Source organism: Hippoglossus hippoglossus, chromosome 1 (assembly GCF_009819705.1).
Source record: "Hippoglossus hippoglossus isolate fHipHip1 chromosome 1, fHipHip1.pri, whole genome shotgun sequence".
NCBI classification, from domain to species: Eukaryota; Metazoa; Chordata; class Actinopteri; order Pleuronectiformes; family Pleuronectidae; genus Hippoglossus; species Hippoglossus hippoglossus.
In genome coordinates, this window is record NC_047151.1 from 5,319,016 (window position 1) to 5,337,885 (window position 18,870).

Here is an 18,870-nt window from a genome sequence, read left to right on the forward strand (position 1 = left end):
CCTATTGAACATCTATACAGAGCGGTGAGTCACAATATTTGACCTCTTCCATCCCCCCCCCCCCCCCCCCCCCCAACTAACTTTTTGCACTCTGGCTTCAGAGCATTTGTGCAAGATCTTTCTGCTCTGTCCTCCATCCCTCCTTCCAACACTAAAGAATAACAGAACTGCAGCAGCACTTTACATATCCACTGACTACCTGTTCAGTTTAAACCCTGCTCCCTTTTATGTCTCTTTTTTGTTTTTATGATACATGATAATGTGTCTTTATGTTGTTGCTATATGCTTTAATGGGACCTGCACCCCGAGCTGTGGAGGACGGCATTTGGCTCTATCCTGTTACGTGTATTATGGAAGTGACAAATAAAGCTGAATGTGAAATCAAATAAAACGGAATTGTATTGGATTGAATTTAAGGTAATGGGTTTAGGATCATTATGGTTGTGTGTAAAGCCTCAGTACAGTATTTGAAACCTCTTCCTGTCACATTGAATCTAACAAAGTTCATTCTGACACTGCCAATCTGACATCTCACAGTAACAGGCCAGAGAGGTGGAGATGAGAGGGTCACACAGGAGCTGAACTTCTCAGGCTCTCTTTTCACTTCCTCACACAGCTATTTCTGTCACTTTTTGTGTATACAACCAAGTGCTACACCTTGAATGCCTTCTAGCAGAATGTGTCTGAGAGTTTGGGTTTTTATCCCAAGCCACAGTGATGATCATGCCCTGACCCTGTCTTTTAATGTGGCTGTTTGGCGCAGCTACACTCTTTTGCCATGACATGGCAAGATGATAGAAATGAAATGCAAAGCCATTAGTGGCCCCTGTTTTTACCACTTTCAGTGCAAAGTGTATTCATCTTATCTGTGCTACATTATTTGCTGGCCCAAGAATCTTAAATAATGATGGTATTGAAACTATGGTACTTAATATTAGATAATAAACACGACCCACATTAAGAATGTTCTTAATTTGTGCTTTGGAGCTACGAATTTCCCAAAGAAAATTAAAATTTAATTGACGCATTGGAGGCAACTATCCCAGTTGGTAATCAAGTCTTAAGTATAAACTACGGCAAGGCAGTTAAACTAAGGCAAGCAGTTTTATTTATAAAGCACGTTTCATACACAGAGGTAGATTCAAGGTACTTTACAGGAGGGACAACAGAGACACAAAACTAAAATAATTCAATCAAACAATTTTCAAGCAAAATAAAAAGAGCAAACTTTAGTAATGATTAAGAAATAATAAGGATAAATCTCTCTCTATATATAAACAATTTGAATAAGTAATATAACACAATTACAATAGATAGATATTTGTAAAATAATAAAACCCAATAAAATGATGGAATGACTTTAGAGTTTGTAAAATAGTTTAGTTCATAAATAAGTTTTCAATCTGGATTTACAAATGAAAAAGAAGGAGCATTCCTAAGACCATCAGGCAGTTTGCAGTATGTTTAGATTTCACTCTGCATGGGTGCCACTAGCAGACCGCTCCCTGTCTCAGACATCTTGCAGGGTTTTATCAGTCTAGCATGTCCATTATGTATTTAAGGTCAGCTCCATTAACAGATTCAAACGTCTGTTAATGGAGAGGTTTTAATCTGAAACTTCCTCTGGCTTACTGGCAGCCAGTGGATAGATTTACGAACAGGGGTGATGTGGGCAGCCTTCGATTTGGTTAAAACTCCTGCATCTGAATTTTGAACAAGATGTAAGTAACTGATACATTTTTTAGAAGGTCCATCTGCAGTCAAGGTAGAAGTCTGTAAAAGTCTGGTTTGAAGTTTGTCAGTAGGCCACAAATATCAGCCTCTAGTTTATGCAGACTGACAGCTTGGACATTAGTGCCTGTGTTCTAGCAGCGGGAGTAATGTACAATGGTTTTCAGGTGGCTCACCTGTCAAAGACAAAAGCTGAAGTACTTGCAGGTTGCTGTCGTGTCTATAGTCTGCAGCAGTTGTCATATTTAGAGTCGACACTGGTGCCTGCAGCCTTACTGTAGGTGTAGTGGTGAAACATGACAACAGTAAACAAGAGGATAAATCAACCAGAACAAGTGTGTGTGTAAAACTACACCTGTAAAAATACAGGCTTAAATGTATTACTGGTAGATGTGTAGCATTTGGATTTTATGTAGAAAATCCACCATTGGGACCATTGAAATAAACAGTTGGTGGTGAACTGGTGATAACACTCCAGTCTCTCAACCGTAACAGAATAATAATAAGACCACCTGTCGAGCATCAACCTTTAAAAAGATCTAAAAAACAACAAGAGAAATAGAACATTTATGATTGTTCGAGGTTTTCATTTGACTGAGGTTACAGCTCTGTACTCTGCCTGTGCTTTTGGGCTACGTCCACACTAATACGCTTTGGTTTTAAAGTTCATCACTTTTGCTAGCTTTATGCTTGGTGTGCAAATTACTGACATTCTGAGCCCTTTTACGGAGACTGTTTACGTTGCTTGTGTTGTTTTGAACCTTTTCACCTTTGTTGTTTCCTGTCCATTGTGTTTCCTGCAACTAATCAACCAGCTGCGGAGTAGACAATCCGCTTCCTCTTTACACCTGCACGTATATAACCATTGTATGTGAATGGTCATGTGATGTATACGTTTTCATGTGAGTTGGAGATTGTCGGAGTGGCTGATTACGTGAAACACACGACTGACGCCCAGAGGATCCGGGACAAAGAGAGGAGTCCCAGACACGGACAGAGCAGAGCGGCGACCTGAAAGAGGTGGTCTGGAAATGTATGTTTAATGAGTGGATTTTATGTTTGTTGTTTTGGAAAGTGGTGACTGGCCACTGTCTGGTTGTGTTGGGAGAACCTGGGTGGCAAGAGAGATCCTTCTGATGCTCCATCTTTTCTCTTGCTCAACTCACACATATCAGCTCGGTTGTGTCATGTTCCGTTTTGTGTGTCTACACAAGCTGCTCCTCACATATGTGTAGAGCTTGAGATGTGCTGTGTGTGGATGTTGGTCTGTCTCTTCTGTCTATTCTCATTGTCCAGTTTGTTGTATTATCCAAGCTCCTATTGTGCTGGTGAAGGATTCTCAAGTCATGATGTTCACACTTGCACATTCTTGCATCTTAGAGCTAGGCTGCGTCAGAGCGTCCAAATAATCTCCTTTTATTACACTATTCCTTGACCCCGATGTAATACGTCACAGGGTCAAGGAACAAAACAGATTTGACTGAAATTGAAAATTAAACAAACTGAAATGTTGAAATAATATAATAATGTGAGTAATATATGTGGAGAAAACCATATATAAGTGGAGAAAAAATTATTGTGTCCATTCCACAATGTTAATTACTTTTATATTTGTATTTAGTTGTATTTCGATATTGTGAACTATAAGTATGACAACAAGTATAAGCTTGTTGTTGACTGGACAGATGTGACAGAAGAAATCAAGAGCTCAGTTCAGGATTATGTCAGGAGAATAAAACAGCTGTTCTGTTTTTTATATTTATGTGGGTTAGGGTGTACAAGTGCAACTATGAGGTTGTGTCGTTTTAAATGTTGCTGCCGCAAAGAATTGTGGGACGGTATTTTCTCTTTTCCTTTCATAAAGGATGTTCCAGTGGTTCCTGTGCTAAAGGAGATAAGTTAGGGAGCATTGAAGCTCCTTTCCTTATCATTTAGAGAATTTGAACAGCTCTTATTATGGCGGCCGCTGAAATACTTCCGGGTCATTTCACTCCTAACTGAAGGTTCATAAGCAAGATTGACTTTTCGAATGCAGCCCTAGTGTCTCACTCATGTGTGTTACTCTGTACTGGCTATACCTTCATTTTGTCTTTTGGTGCAAAGCATCACCAGACCCCATTAACCCACCCAACTAATTCAGCCACTGTCCTTATCAATGTAATACTGACCAAATCTGTTCTTTTGTTCTCAATGAGCATTATTTATATAAGTGAAGTAACTTTTAATTAAAGAGTTATGTTTAATTTGAGACAATGTTAAGAACGCAGCTTAGCGAAGAAGGAGAGCGAGCAAAATATTACACCTGAAGGAAGTGTTAATAAGTGTTAATTAGGAACACGTTCGTGAAAGACGTAAGCTCACACACACAGAGGTGACACAAGCACAGATAATATTCAGATTGAAGAATGACGCAAAGCAAAGATTGTGTGAGAGACGTGAGAAAACACAAGGTTACATGAAAACTAATCAATGGAAGTTTTCCTCTCTGCTTGCATGATGGAGCCCTTTTTCTGTAAGGGGGTCTATTAAGAGGACTGCTCGCTAGCAACCAAGTCAGGTGCAATATGTTGTTTACATAATCACACCTTATAAGAAATTATAATAAGCAATCACCAAAATGCGTATAAAAGCGAGAAGTTTATTGTGCACGAAACATTACAGCTGCTTTCTATTTCTCAACACAGGGACTAAAGAATCAGTTATTACCACTGACACTGATTTTACTTCAACCTTTAGCTAAACACAATTTAAATTAGGGCTGAAATGGTTCCTTAATCAATCTGTCAGCAACAGAAATATGATCAGCGGTTGGTTTGATGATCAATTATTCATTTCACTCACTAAAAAAGTTTCTGTCCAAGGATTTGCTGATTTTCTATCATTACTGCCCAGCTCTATAACTTTACTGTAGCTCGGTTATAATGCAGAACAATGTGAGGGCTGCTGTGGTGAAAGAAAAGGCTCAATTCTAAGTAAAGAAAACCTTTAACTAGAAAGACCAACATTTGCTGTTTCTCCAAACTGACATATTGATCCTAAATAAAATAAAACCCTGAGAGGACAGGATTATTATCCTTATTAATTATTCACATCGAAAAACACAGCTTTATGGTCTGTGGCACCAAAATAAGAGGCTTTTATTTGGATCTGTTTCTTGTCTTTTTTTTTATGTTAATGATGTGGAAAATAATCAATCCTTTATTTCTACCCTGTAGTCTGAATAGATAGATCGATTGATTGATTGCAAGAGGAAGCCATGAGGGGAGACTGAGCAAATCAGCTCTAAAGAGAAAAATGGAGGGAGTGATCGAGTGTGTGTGTGGATGGAGGAGGAGGAGGGAGAGAGAGGACATTATTGATCTGAGCACATGAAAACACGTATGGCTGAGTGTTATACAAGTGTTCTGCTGGAGATAAAAGAGCACAGGAAGCTGTACTGACCAAAGAAAGCAGAGTGAGTCCCACCAATCCCTGGTTGAAGTGTGTTTTCAAAGGAGAGTGTCATTTTACACAGCACTTTGAACTCTGTATATGCTCCAGTACAAAGGATGATATTTTTGCGTTACGTACGTGATTCAAGAATGAGACTTGCATTTATTAGGTTCATGGTTGTCACTGCTCCAAAAAATGAAGGGAACACTTCAATCACACATCAGATCTTGATGAACGAATTATTCCAGTGAGACCTGCTCTCATCTGTCAAGAGAATTGGGCGCCAGTGGCGGACCTGCGAATTCTGGTGTTCTCTGGCGAATGCCAATCGTGTTGCACGGTGCTGGGCTGTGAGCACAGGTCCCACTGGAGGATGTCAGGCCCTCATGTCACCCTCATGACAGTTTGGTCAGAAACATGTACACCAGTAGTCTGCTGGAGGTCATTTTGTTGGGCTCTGGCAGTGCTCCTCCTGTTCCTCCTCTCACAAAGGAGCAGATACGGGTCCTGCTGCTGGGTTGATGTGTATTTATGTGTTTGTACTTCCTAAATGGACAGATTGATACCCCTGAAGTTTAACTGACTTGGTGTTATACTGTGATGATTCAATGTCAATGTCCATTTTATTTATATAGCACATTTAAAAACACCTTGGTTGACCAAAGTGCTTTACAGGTGTAATGGTACAACCAAAGGACAGTAAAAACGTAATACATTATAGTGCAAGTAATACAAATAAATACAATTATTAATGTAAAATAAAAAAATAAAAAATAAATAAAATATAAGATATACGATAAGATAAATAAAATCAGCTGTGATGAAACGTACTCAACTCGAGGAGAAAGCCTGGGAGAACAGGTGTGTTTTTAGTAGTGATTTAAATTGTGTTAAAGACGGGGCAGATCTAATGTGAAGTGGTAGGTTGTTCCACAGGTTTGGGGCGGCTACTGCGAAGGCACGGTCACCTCTGGTTACTAGCCTTGTCTGAGGTTTGTCAAGGAGCAGTTGAGTGGATAAGTAAGACGGTGCCAGTCTGTTAAGAGATTTAAAAGTTAAAAGTAAGATTTTAAAAACAATCCTGTGACAAACAGGAAGCCAGTGTAGGAGGCGCAACATGGGTGTGATATGGTCTCTCTTTTTTGTCCTAGTCAGCAGGCGAGCAGCAGCATTTTGGACTAGCTGCAGGCGTTTAATGGATGATTTGTCTAAGCCTACATACAGGGAATTACAATAATCCAGACGGGAGGTTATGAATGCATGGATAATTCTCTCTAGGTCTTTTTGTGGGAGGTAGGCCTTTACCTTGGCTATTTGTCGCAGTTGAAAAAAGCTACCTCTGACTACTGAGGAAATTTGCTTTTCAAAATTAAAAGCCCTGTCAAAGAGAACACCAAGACTCTTTACAGTGGAGTGAGTATAAGAAGCCAAAGGCCCAAGACTGTCCACATCTTGCAGTTCTGATTGTCCAAAAACGATAACCTCAATCTTATTGTTGTTTAATATGAGGAAGTTTGAATCCATCCATGATTTTACGTCATTTAAGCACTCAAGGAGGGGTTGCAGTGATGTCTTAGTTTTATGGTTTAGGGCAAGTATATTTGAATGTAGTCAGCAAAGCAGTGAAACTACCTGATTCAGTGTTCCCTTCATTTTTTTGAGCAGTGTATATGTGATCTGAGGTCCAGAATAATACACCTGTTACACACCGATGGCAGATGAAACTGCTCCAGGGCACAGACCATAAACGAAGGCTCCAGGTAGTTTGGAAAATTCATCAGCAGTTACTGCAAATGTGTGTGGTAAGATGCATGCATACATACAATATACAAGGGACTCAAATGTATGATTTAAAGTGTTTTAGCATTGATTTTTGAAGAGGGCACCTATTTTGTGTCTACTGCACATCCATGTGACACAATGTTGTTTATGTTGTTTTTTTATAATGTAGAAAATATATTTAACATGTCTTTTAGACCTCTAGGACACACACAATGTGTTCAGCTGAGCATTATTGAATACCTTATAGGTCATTAGTCCTATAAAGTATTGTTATTGGCACTGTGTTTATGTGTTGAACGATTAATTTCCCAAACTTGACAAATCCTTCTCCAGAGCTTAATAAGACACTATACAACTGTGTCCACAGTCTGAATGTAGTACTCCCTATATGCAATAAGCAAACCAAGCTTCTAGTGTAAAATTGGTGGAGAGCTCCTTTAAAAGCAATAGAGCACAATGCATGTTAAAATAAATATGGGACGTAGAGTAGAGCTCATAGGTCGTAATAACAGGTAAATATGTCCAGTGTAATGTATAGATAATTAAGACCTAATAAAAAACTGCTGAAAATGACATGAAGTTTAAATCAATACCATTGAATGAATAGTCTAATTAAACACATGATAACAAATATGAATACAATAGAAATGACGTTCCTCCTGATTTGCTGTCGAGCATTTTAGAAACTCAAAACAACATGTTGCCTTATAAGAAGAAGAAACTAATTACATGCCACTCCAGCATCTATTGTGCTGCAGACTGTGTGCCCGTGTGTGGAGAGAGCGCCGCAGTATATGGTGAAGCGGAAGTGGTGACGCCAAGGGACAGAACAAATGAAAGAAACCAGGATGAAAAAATAAATAAAGAAAGAAAGGAGGGAGTGCTGGAGGACAAAGAGAAGAGTGCTGTAGGAGAGGGGAGGTGGGTGCAGTGTGGACCAACGGCACAAGCGTGTTTGTCTGTGACAGTTGGACGGGTCAAAGCAGCTTGTTAGATAGATGCTACAAAACAATTAGACATGTTGAGTCACCATCCAGAAGCACATGTCCTGGTTTTCTTTCTTCCACTGTTTATGTGTTGCTGCTGCTTGTGCACTGTGACTTTCTCTCTGCGTCACCAAGTCTCTGTCTCTTTCACCTCGTGCACTGCTGTAGGGGGAATTTGTGCACATCCTTATGTGTCTCTCACACCACCGGAGGGAAGCAAATAAACAGAGTGCACAAGTTGTGCATGCAAACACAGTTTTATGATTAAGTTCACTAATGAGATGCACCAAAGGGGGCTGCAGCTCAATAACAACAAAATATCACCTGTATTTGATAATTGTCACAGGCCCAAGAACATGTTACCTTGGCAACAGACACACCTCTATCACAGCATCCCGTCACCAACTTCCACTCTTGAAGCTGCAATCAGCATGACGGTGTTGGCGTCACACAGGACAGAGTTATGCAGCTGCACCTGTAACCGTGAATCCAGCAGGTTCATTTGGATCATCTGACTGAAAGTGGAATCTGTTTATTACAAGGTGCCCTAACACCACAGAGAGCAACATAGCTACACACCATGCTGGTAGGTGCAGTGACGCACTTCTCAGTGTGTAACTAACTGTGGATCGTAGCTGAGCAGGATGCAGACAGTGGGACAGATAAGGAGCGACGCGTAGAAGGACAGAGAGGGGATGGGCTGGCAGATGTGCTGGTGTGAGCACGGGCCGGGGAAGCCTCGTTTTGTCTCTGTGTGGGGATTACACAAACACGACGTAGTGATGATCACACTCATTGAGGAGCCTACACGGTACCGCAAACTTGCTGTGTGGGTGACTGGCACAACAACAACAATTGACTGACACTCGGCGGTGGCATTTAGACAAAGTTGTGCCTTGGCGGTGGACAGGCATGCAAGCGCACATGCACAGAGAAACACTGACACATAGACTTGCACAGCTGGCACCGTGGGTGTGTGAAGGGGAAGCCTGTGAGGTGTTGGTCCCGGATGGCTGGTGGGCACTGAAGCTTGTGTGCGTCCACACGTCCAGATAAGGACAAAGCAGGAGGTGTGAGGGAACAACAGCACACACTGTGTAATGGATCCCCTTAATTACTCATTTGTTAATCATGCAATGGAATTAATGGAGACAAATGGTGTGTGTACTGCACAGCACACATTTTGAGGAGTAAACACGTGTGCAGCCATGCATGCACACACAATTGTGTGTGATTTCCCCTCCCCCCCACATAAGCTCATCTGTTCAGCCACCTGTGAATTATTATGAATGGGTGCACGTCTGTTGTCTCCAGCCTCATGGTTCTCAGCCTGAACAGCAGCAGTCAACATTTATTTTTTGTGTCAAACACAAAAGAAAACTGAACTTATTCTCAAAGGCCGATCCTGACCTCTTGCAGTGTTGATAACTGCGGGCGCCTCAACATTTTTATTGTGAAGGTTATTTTTAAATTTCTCGCTTGAAAGAATCTTCCAAAAGCAGAATGCTCTGAAGCCTCCAAGTTCACACATTTACACAACTCTTTGTAAAATAGCTCTTTGTACAGGCATGTCTGAAATGAGTCACAGAGACAGGGCTCACTTATAGATCAATCAACTATAATGAGAGTAGAATTTAGTCAAACAACAGCAAACAGTACTATTCTGGAGAGACCTTCACAGCTGATGTTCTATTGAAAGCCTGCGGAAGACTCAAAACCTAAAGGGATAGGTCACCGAAAAAATTAAAATTCACTCATTATCTACTCACCACTATGCCGATGGAGGGCTGGGTGAAGTCTTTGAGTCCACAAAGCAATTCTGGAGTCTCAGGGGTAAACAGTGTTGCAGCCACGGTGACCCCTTCTTCAGACGTAATAAAACAACAGAAAAAAAATGCGTCCATACTGCTCTTGTGGTGTCATCCAAGTGTCCACAAGCGAAACGGCATCATTTAATTGTTTTAAGCCCGAAAGTCAACTACCGGACGCAGCGATGCTAACGCACACCCTGCTCGTGCCCTTGGGTGAGAGGTTGTGTGCTGTGTGGGATTTTCCGCTGTATCCGTGCGTAAGTGAATGCGGCTCCGAGGAGGATATCAGAGGACATTTAGACTAAAAATATGGTGTAAAAGACGCCATTTCGAGTCGAATATGAATGTCGGGGGTTACGGCAACTTGGATGCCACCACAGGAGCAGTATGGAGGCATGTTATGTTTTTTTTCCTGGTGTTTTTTTTACATTTGAAGAATTGCTCACTATTTACTTCAATTGTATTGGATTTAGCTGCATAATTGTTTACCCCTGAGACTCCAGAAGTGTTTTGTGGACTCAAACACTTCATCCACCCCTCCATCGGAATGAAAAATTTTCGGTGAACTGTCCCTTTAATACGGTTGGGCTTCAGTTGTCATGTGTTTTGAGATTGTAATTTATGCAGCATTACTATAGAACTGAAACACACTGGAAAGCACAATACAAAAACATTTTATCATATAATATCATATATTATTATTATTATTATTATTATTATTATTATTATTATTATTATTAACTGATGCTGCTATCATTATTACATCTATAACCCTTATTATTTTGATGATAACAGTCTGACAGAGCTTAAATATGATGGTTGCACAACTGGTCTCTCTCTCCTCTCTCTCCCCCTTCCTCCCCCCTCCTCATCTCTCTGTCTCATCTCTCCCCTCTTTTTCACCCACCTCTCCTCTCTGCCCCATTTTTTTCATCTCACCCCAACAGGTTGGCAGATGGCCGTACACATTGAGTCTCGTTCTCGAGGTTTCTTCCTGTTTAGAGATTTTTCTCTCCGTAGTCGACAAAGTGTTGGCTCGTTATGGGAACTGTTGGGACATTTTGTAAGGTCTCAACCCTAAAGTGCCTTGAGATAATATATGTTGTGATTTGGTGCTATACAATTTTTTTTTAAATTAAATTCAATCAGCTAGCAGATGCCTCATGTAGAACATTTCATTGTCAATCAATCAATCAATCAATCAATCAATCAATCAATCAATCAAATTAGTTTAGCCCGTATATTCACAAAAGGTGAAACATTCTCTGTCCTACAAAAAACCTTCTAACAGGGAATTATCAATATAAACAAAAGTTTCACGAAGTAGTGGCCATAATAGTTTTTGAAACTCACTACATTTTTACATTTGATAAAATGAAATGACAGTTGTCGTCATCACACTGCAAACTGGAGCTCTCTCGCTATAACTACCTTACAGCTGATGGTCAAACACAAGCAGTGACAGCTTGAGGCGCAGACACAGCCAAACAGAACTTGAAGTGGCACGCATATGAAAGCATCTGTTGTCCATTGCTGCCCTCATGGCCAACCATTGCTGGGAAGCTAATTAACAATATCTGACATGGTGCAAGAAGAAACCGACACATGAAGAAGTGAGAGGAATTAACACAACAACAATTCACTCCAGCAAATTCAGCTTGAAATCAACCAAATAGGCCTGAAGAGAAAAGAAAGAAGAAGAGCACACTACTGTCTCTCCACTGCTGCCTCCTTTAGCCAATTAATACCAGCTCATATCTCCAGCATCACAGTGATTACATCAGGAGCTATAATTAACGTTTCCTACTAACAGCATGACTGCAGCATTAACCTCCGCAACAAATAGGTACTACTCAATCATGGTTGTTTTGAGTAACTCTCCTCTGGCACATAATTCTCCCTTGTGGCTGAATCATAATTTGGGGGCATCCTCTTTAACTAAGACACAACCATCTAAGCTACCTTCACTCTATCTCTGTGTCTGGCTGCAGCGCGCCGGAAACGGACCATAACGGTGCGTATGAGAGCCAGTCAGGAAACGATCCGTGCGCTCTGCTCCTACCCGTCCTCCACTCCTCCACAGAGCGCAGTCATCATTACCGGGCACCGTGCCTTGTCTCTCCCGCTCCTCCCCTCCTCCCTTCACCGTTTCTACTTTCACTCATCCTCCCTCCCTCCCTGGTTCCTATGTGCGTCGAGAAAGTCTCCTCCTCTCACAGAGTCTGCACAGCGCACGTCTCCATCCAGCGTCTTTACGCACGAACCGGCTTTCCAAGAGAATCCCCTCCGGTCGGCCCCTCCTCTTTCCGTTTCTTGCCGCCCTCACTCATTCATGACCCCGGATCGGTGACGTAGGAGATTCCACCGTGCCCACTGCCGTAGGCAATTGCAGGATGCTCTGGTATAAAAGGGACACTGGTAGCCACAGACCGGCACACTCTCAGTCGCTCCGACTCGGGAACCAGGGCATCAGCGGAGATAGCAGGCTTTATTTTGTCCTCTTAGGCTAACTCGCTTTGAGCTTTGGTTCAGGATGGAAACCTCTTCGATATATCGGAGCCGACGATGCTCCATCGTGCACAACTGCAAAAGTAAGTTTGTTTCTGTCTTCTTTGGTTTTGGACTCTGGTCATAGACACTTCAGTCTTAGAGCGTTTTCTGCTTTTTTAATATAACATATGCAACAATGTCTGTTTTTAAACTGAGAACTGCTGAGGTATCTTGGGATAATGAATGTAACATAGGATGGATGCATGATTCGATGGATGATACATAGTCAGAAGGAAATGCCAGTTAACTTATGGAAGTTTAGTCAGATATTTTCTTATTTAATGATTGGTAATAGTCAAACTACATGTGCAGGATGTGAGGCGGAATACAAAAATAACTTTAAAAAGAAAAATTGCTGTGTTTTGACTGAATACATTTGCGATGATGCTGTGCGTAATGCTCGCTGCAAGTGTGGTGCTGTTGCGCAAAGACGCAAATTGACGTAGAAGGACGAGGGAGGCTGCTATGCTCCTCATTCCAAATGCAATTACAACTAAACCAGCAGTGCATTGATATAGTAAACAATCTAACTTAAGATACAACACAGTGCAAAAGGAGCGCTTTGAACCCTGGAGGATGCTGGTGTCTGTGTATGGGATGATTTCAGCGACGCTCACCTCTCTCCATCTCTCTCTCCCCGCTCTCCTCCAGGCGGTCTCTCCCTCTGGTTGGTGGTGTGGCTGGTCCTCGGCAAGCCAAGTCCGGCATCGGCGTGCCCGCACCTGTGCGTGTGCTACCCGACGCCCATGACTGTGAGCTGCCAGGCGCAGAACTTCACCGCCGTCCCGGTCGGAGTGCCCTACGAGTCGCAGCGCGTGTTTCTCCAAAACAACCGGATCACGGAGCTCAGAGTTGGCTCTTTTGGCTTCGGAACTCAGGTATGAAAGAGTGTGCAGCAAGGGACAGAGAAGTGCGAAACTGCCCCTAAATTCTTACACGTAGAAAAGTTACATATATTCTTTTCCATATTTAATAATCCCCTTTGCATCCCTGTGTTTTCTGCGTCAGGTTCTGTGGCTGTTCTCTAACAACATCACATGGATTGAGGCAGGGGCCTTCAGTGAGCTGCGGGACTTGGAGGAGTTGGACCTGGGGGACAACCCTAACCTCCACAGGCTGGAGGGGGGAGCCTTCCGCGGACTAGAGAAGCTCCAGAGCCTCCACATGCACCGCTGCCGGCTCACTGCCCTGCCCCATGACATCTTTCACAAGCTTTACAGCCTGCACTTCCTCTATTTGGAGGTAGGGGCGCAAGAGTGACATATAAATGAATGCGCAACACTGGCACAGAGTTGGATGCTCACACACTCATGCAGCCACCCACACACATGTACATACAAACAGCATCACACATTTACACATATTACAAATCCCAGTGTCTGTTCTGCTCATACTAAACCATCTCTCCTTTTCTTACTGTTCCTCTTCAGGAGAATAATCTCCACTTCCTGCAGGACGACATCTTCTCTGACCTCATAAACCTGAGCCAGCTTTTCCTGCATGGCAACCGCATCCGTACCCTCTCCGAGAACGTGTTTCGTGGCCTGGTCAACCTCGACCGCCTTCTCCTTCATGACAACCGCATCAGGCAGGTGAACCGCCGGGCCTTCCGCGACCTCGGCCGCCTGACCATGCTCTTCCTCTTCAACAACACCATGGCGGAGCTGCCCAGCCAGACCCTGAGGGACACCCAGGGCATCGAGTTCCTCCGCCTCAACGCCAATCCCTGGTCATGCGGCTGTGAGGCCCGCGCCCTGTGGGAGTGGTTCCGTGAGGCCCGTGTCTCTTCATCCGAGTTGATCTGCGCCTCCCCTTCCAACCGCCGTGGCCAGGACCTCCGCTTTCTCCGTGAGATGGACTTCGCCCTCTGCCCCCTGGTCGACCCAGGCTCCATTGCTGGCTCCACCACCACCACCTTCAGCACCAAGACCCGCTGGTGGTTCCACAAGAACAAGCCCCAGTCATCCACAAAAGGTGTCTTTGAAAAAGCCTCAGAGACCGTCAAGGCTGGTTTGTATGGGAAAGGCCCGTCCACAACCACCTCAGTAGTCAAGTATGAGCTGGGGGAGGAAGAGCTGGCGCTGCCCAAACTTGACCCAGAAGAGTACTGGGTAAACTACGGCAACGAGGATTCAGGTGTCACTCTGCGGTGCTTCGAGCTCGAATGTCCACCTGAGTTTGACATGCCTCCATCTTCCTCCTCTCCCTCATCCTCCTCGCGGTCACTCTTCTCTTTACTAGCCCTTTCTGTCTTCAGCTTCTGCCTCAACCTCCACCTGCTATTTGGTTGAATGAGACTCTTAGTACCACCCTCCTCATCTGTTCCAGCCTGTTTTAAAGGCTGCGAGGACCCCTGTTAGACTCTCGATAACCCCTTTGCCCGATATGCTGTGAGCCAATTCTCAAGGCACAGCGAGGGAGATAGGGGGATGGTTCGATTCTGAATCTATCACCTACAGGGCTTAACACATTTCAGGGCTGCTAAGAGTTCTTGAGCTAAGGTTATATATATCTACAATACTCTACAGGTGTGACTTTTTGTGTCTCACCTGTATGATGTCATGATTCCCTGCAATCAGGGCTATGAGGGCTGACTCATCACTAATATCAACATGATTTATAGGCAGTTGTGAATGATGTTGTGGATTTTGTCACCTCAATTTAGTTAAAACTACTAGTGCTATTGGTGCATCCAATTAACTGGCTGCTGAGACAGTTACTACAATTACTGTTAGAGTCAGTGCACAGTAATGACAATACTGTAACCACTTAAAGTGTTATGTACATAGATATGTATCCTGTGAGTGTTTTTATCTAATATCTGTGGTCCAGCATTGTCCCTTTTCATCTCTACCCATGAAAACTGTGAAGGCTTGCGCTCCTACAGGACAGAGCACGACGTGCAGTGAGCCAGAGAGTAGAGAGGAGAAGAAAATATATTCAGAGCAGTCTGGAGGGAGTGCAGCGAGAGCATGAGAGAGAGAGCGAGCAAGGGATGCAGAGATTCTTCAGAAGGGACAGAGACTAGGGCAGCGAGAGGAAGAAGAGAAAGAGCAAGAGCAATAAGAGAAGACACAGCAAGACACTATGAAGGACAGGGCTGGCAGTAGAAGCAGCAACCTGCAGGAGAGAAGTAATAACTCCACTCATAGCTGTTAAATCCATCCATCACACATTCCACCATCTTCTGTAAATATGATGTCGCATCTACCACAGGGAAGAAAAATGCTTCCTGTCAGGAAGCCGAAGATTTAGGTTTTTGAATGTCTTTTTGTGACATATTGAAATGATGTGTAAAAGATTGTTTAAACTGATGCAGATGATGAGATAAAATGATTTACTGAATATTTCCTGAATCACGTTGTCTATCATGATGTTCTTTGGGGCAAATTTATCAAAGAAGATATATATATATATATATATATATAAAAAAGGGATTTCAGGTCCTCAACCTCAAGGTCCTCAGGTTCTGAAATCAAAAGCTTCTTACAAAAGTGAGACAAGATGAGTAGAAAAAGAAATCCAACAGAAAGGAACAGATTGCAGCTGAGTGAATAAGCAGTGAGTAAAAGGACTGACCACATGGACCCTAAAGTCACAGACAGGGGCCGCAGATTTGGCTCTGGCTGTGATGGGCATCTGTGTGTGTGCACACAGATAATGAGGATGAATGGATTCACAAGCTGGCAACACTGCAAAAGGCAAATACGTCAGTAAGTTTGACTCATAGCTCGGAGAAGCCAGATGGACAGACGAGGTGTAAATTGGCTGATTTGTAAATACACCAAGAGAGCAATGAAGGAGTCTGGAGCTGGAGAGAGCAGCAGGCAGATCCGGACTCACACTGAGATGATGTGAATTGATGTGGAATTTAAAATCAAAAGGTGCAGGGAAATGTTAGTGCTGAGGTTGCAGAAGGAAGGAGAAGTGTTCAGAGCGAGCAGCGAGGGAGAAAGAGGATGTTACCAAATATAGGCATCCACTGGTCCTCCTTCACAAGTGTTTATTTGTCCCTCTCTCTGCCAAACATGTTTCCACATTGCCTCGTATGAAGAAAATGAATAGCGTCTCCTAACATCTTTCTTTTTTAATCTATACACATCATTTTTTCTAAAGCTTTATCCATCTCTCAAGGACAGGAATGATGGAGGGTGAGAGTCGCTGTAGCTTTAGTAGAGGTTACAAGGGCAAGACCGAGATATAGTAGGAGTGAAAGAGTGGGAGGGATTTGAGTGACGCACACACACACACGTACACACACACACACACACACACACACACACACACACACACACACACACACACACACACACACACACACACACACACACACACACACACACACACACACACACACACACACACACCCTCTTGCAAAGCCATGTAGCTTTGAGAGATCACGAGATAAGCAAATTTTTTCCTTTTGACTAAAGCCTTATTGAGATTTCTTTTTTTTCTCTTGATGAAGAACCAACGACTCCGGGAAATATTCAGTGTTTTTCTCTGTTCAGTGTCTTTGCACAGTATTGTGGAGGAGGTCAAACTGAGCCTGGGTGCTCTTCAGTGGCCATGACAGTGAGGTCAATGTCAGACGACCAAAGTGCCAGTTATACCATTTCCCCTCAGATTCATTGTTTAGTCTGTCACCATGCATGTTCAGTGTTTTGTATTATGGAAAGAAATATTGACTATATATGACAGATTGGCTTATTTGTTATTTATTTTTACTGTAGAAGATGAAGCTCTTCAAAGATGCAGCATAAAGAAAAAATAAATTCATACTTGTTTTAACAAAAACAGTTTTTGTGTGTGTGGGCGTCTCATTCTATGTCTTGGCTCCTGTCAAACACCCAAAGCAAGCACGCAAGCACACACACACACACACACACACACACACACACACACACACACACACACACACACACACACACGTGGAAACAGTCGCCATTGTGTAAGTCCTCCAGGCAGTTGTCCAGCTTCTTTAACTGTGAACTGCTGGGAGAGATGGAGGACAGGAAGCGCAGAGATGGAAACAGAACATGAGCAGTTTAACCCTCATTACTATTCATCAGGTTCTCCAACATCTGCAAACAACAGCCTCTCTTGCAATCTGTCAATAGATTATCATCAAACAAGTAGAAACAACAGCAATAGTAGTAATATAATAATAATGGTGTTTGTTGTGAGAATAATCTTAAAACGCTAATAAAGGAAGAAGTTGCTAAATAGAGTGGTGCTGCACATGAGTCATGAGCAGTTAGTTTTTGATACTCTTCAGACACGTTAAGCCCAAAATGTTGTGTACATGAGATTATGTGTTCCTTAAAGTTTAGAGAAAAACTCAAATTAGAATGATTTAAAGGAAAGGTTCATATTTTTCCATGTCAATCTCAGTATAATACTTTCATGCACATTCAGTGCATTCAGAAACTATTCAGAGCCCTTTTCACATTTTACCTTGCAGCCAAACCCATCCCCCTGACAACTTTACACCCAATAGCCCACAAGGCTAAAGCAATAACAGACATTTTATAAGCAAATGTATTAAAAAAAGAAAAAAGAAATATCCCATTGACATAAGTATACAGCCACTGATCCATCTGGTCGATGTTTTGGATGTTTCTCCATCTTGACTGGAGTCCATTTGTGGTAAATTCTCTTGATTGGACATTATTTAGAAAAGGCAAACATCTGTCTATAAAAAAGCCTCACAGCTGGTTTTGCATATCAAAGTAACAACACAGCAACAAGGTTGAAAGAGCTGCCTGCAGATCTCAGATACTTGTTTGGTGAGCAGTTGTGAGTGTATACATTTCAAAACATCAACAGGGCCAGCAGCGTTTGCAAACTTCTCCATTTTAGTGGCACTAAAAACTCTAGAGCGGATCTGTAGCAGAGTTGATGTGTTTTTAAAGAAGTACTCACGTAGTAATGTGGACGTAGCTTTAGTCAGAGAGGTGACCAAGAACCTGGTGGTGACTTTGGCTGAGCTCCACAGATCCATGTGGAGATGGAAGAAACTTCAGGAAGAAAAAACAGCCCTGCAGCACCCCACTGATCAGGCTTCATGACAGAGATTGTCCAGACGGGCGCCTCGTCTCAGGGAAATAAACATGAAATCACCCTGGAGCTGGTCTCATAAAAACTAAGATCTAACTGTCTGACCTCAATTCTAAGAACGGTGTCTGAGACCTGTCTGAGGTCTGTGGATTACTAAGAGTTACCAGGACATTTTATTCACAAGCCATGGTGCTGATTAATCTTTCAAATGTGACTATTTGTTTTGGATATATCCTCTAACAGGAGTTTGTGTCTTGTTTCCATCATAGGAGTGTTTGTGTGTGTGTGTGGGTGCGTGGCTGGACATATTAACTCAACATGCATGGAGAGATTTCAGATTTTTCTCAGGAGCGTAGCTCTAGATTGTTTACTTTTGGAGCTGATTGGTCTCAAAGCAAAAGATGAAAACTAAAATATGGTTCAAAAACGTTTTCTAAGATATATCTGTAAATAATAGAGACACAATCTAAAAAATGATGAGACATGGTCAGAAAGTTATTTCTTCATCATAAAGTCAT

The 18,870-nt window shown here is 42.6% G+C and overlaps 1 protein-coding gene across 1 annotated transcript; it reads left to right on the forward strand.

Moving 5' to 3' along the window:
- The first annotated feature begins 12,120 nt into the window (after positions 1–12,120).
- On the forward strand, positions 12,121–15,639 carry rtn4rl2a (reticulon 4 receptor-like 2 a). Its single transcript, XM_034593633.1, is given in 5 exon segments — positions 12,121–12,223; positions 12,226–12,333; positions 12,944–13,170; positions 13,301–13,534; positions 13,723–15,639. Coding segments are annotated over 5 exon segments (1,518 nt in total). The 5' UTR covers positions 12,121–12,135; the 3' UTR covers positions 14,584–15,639.
- Positions 15,640–18,870: the final 3,231 nt, after the last annotated feature.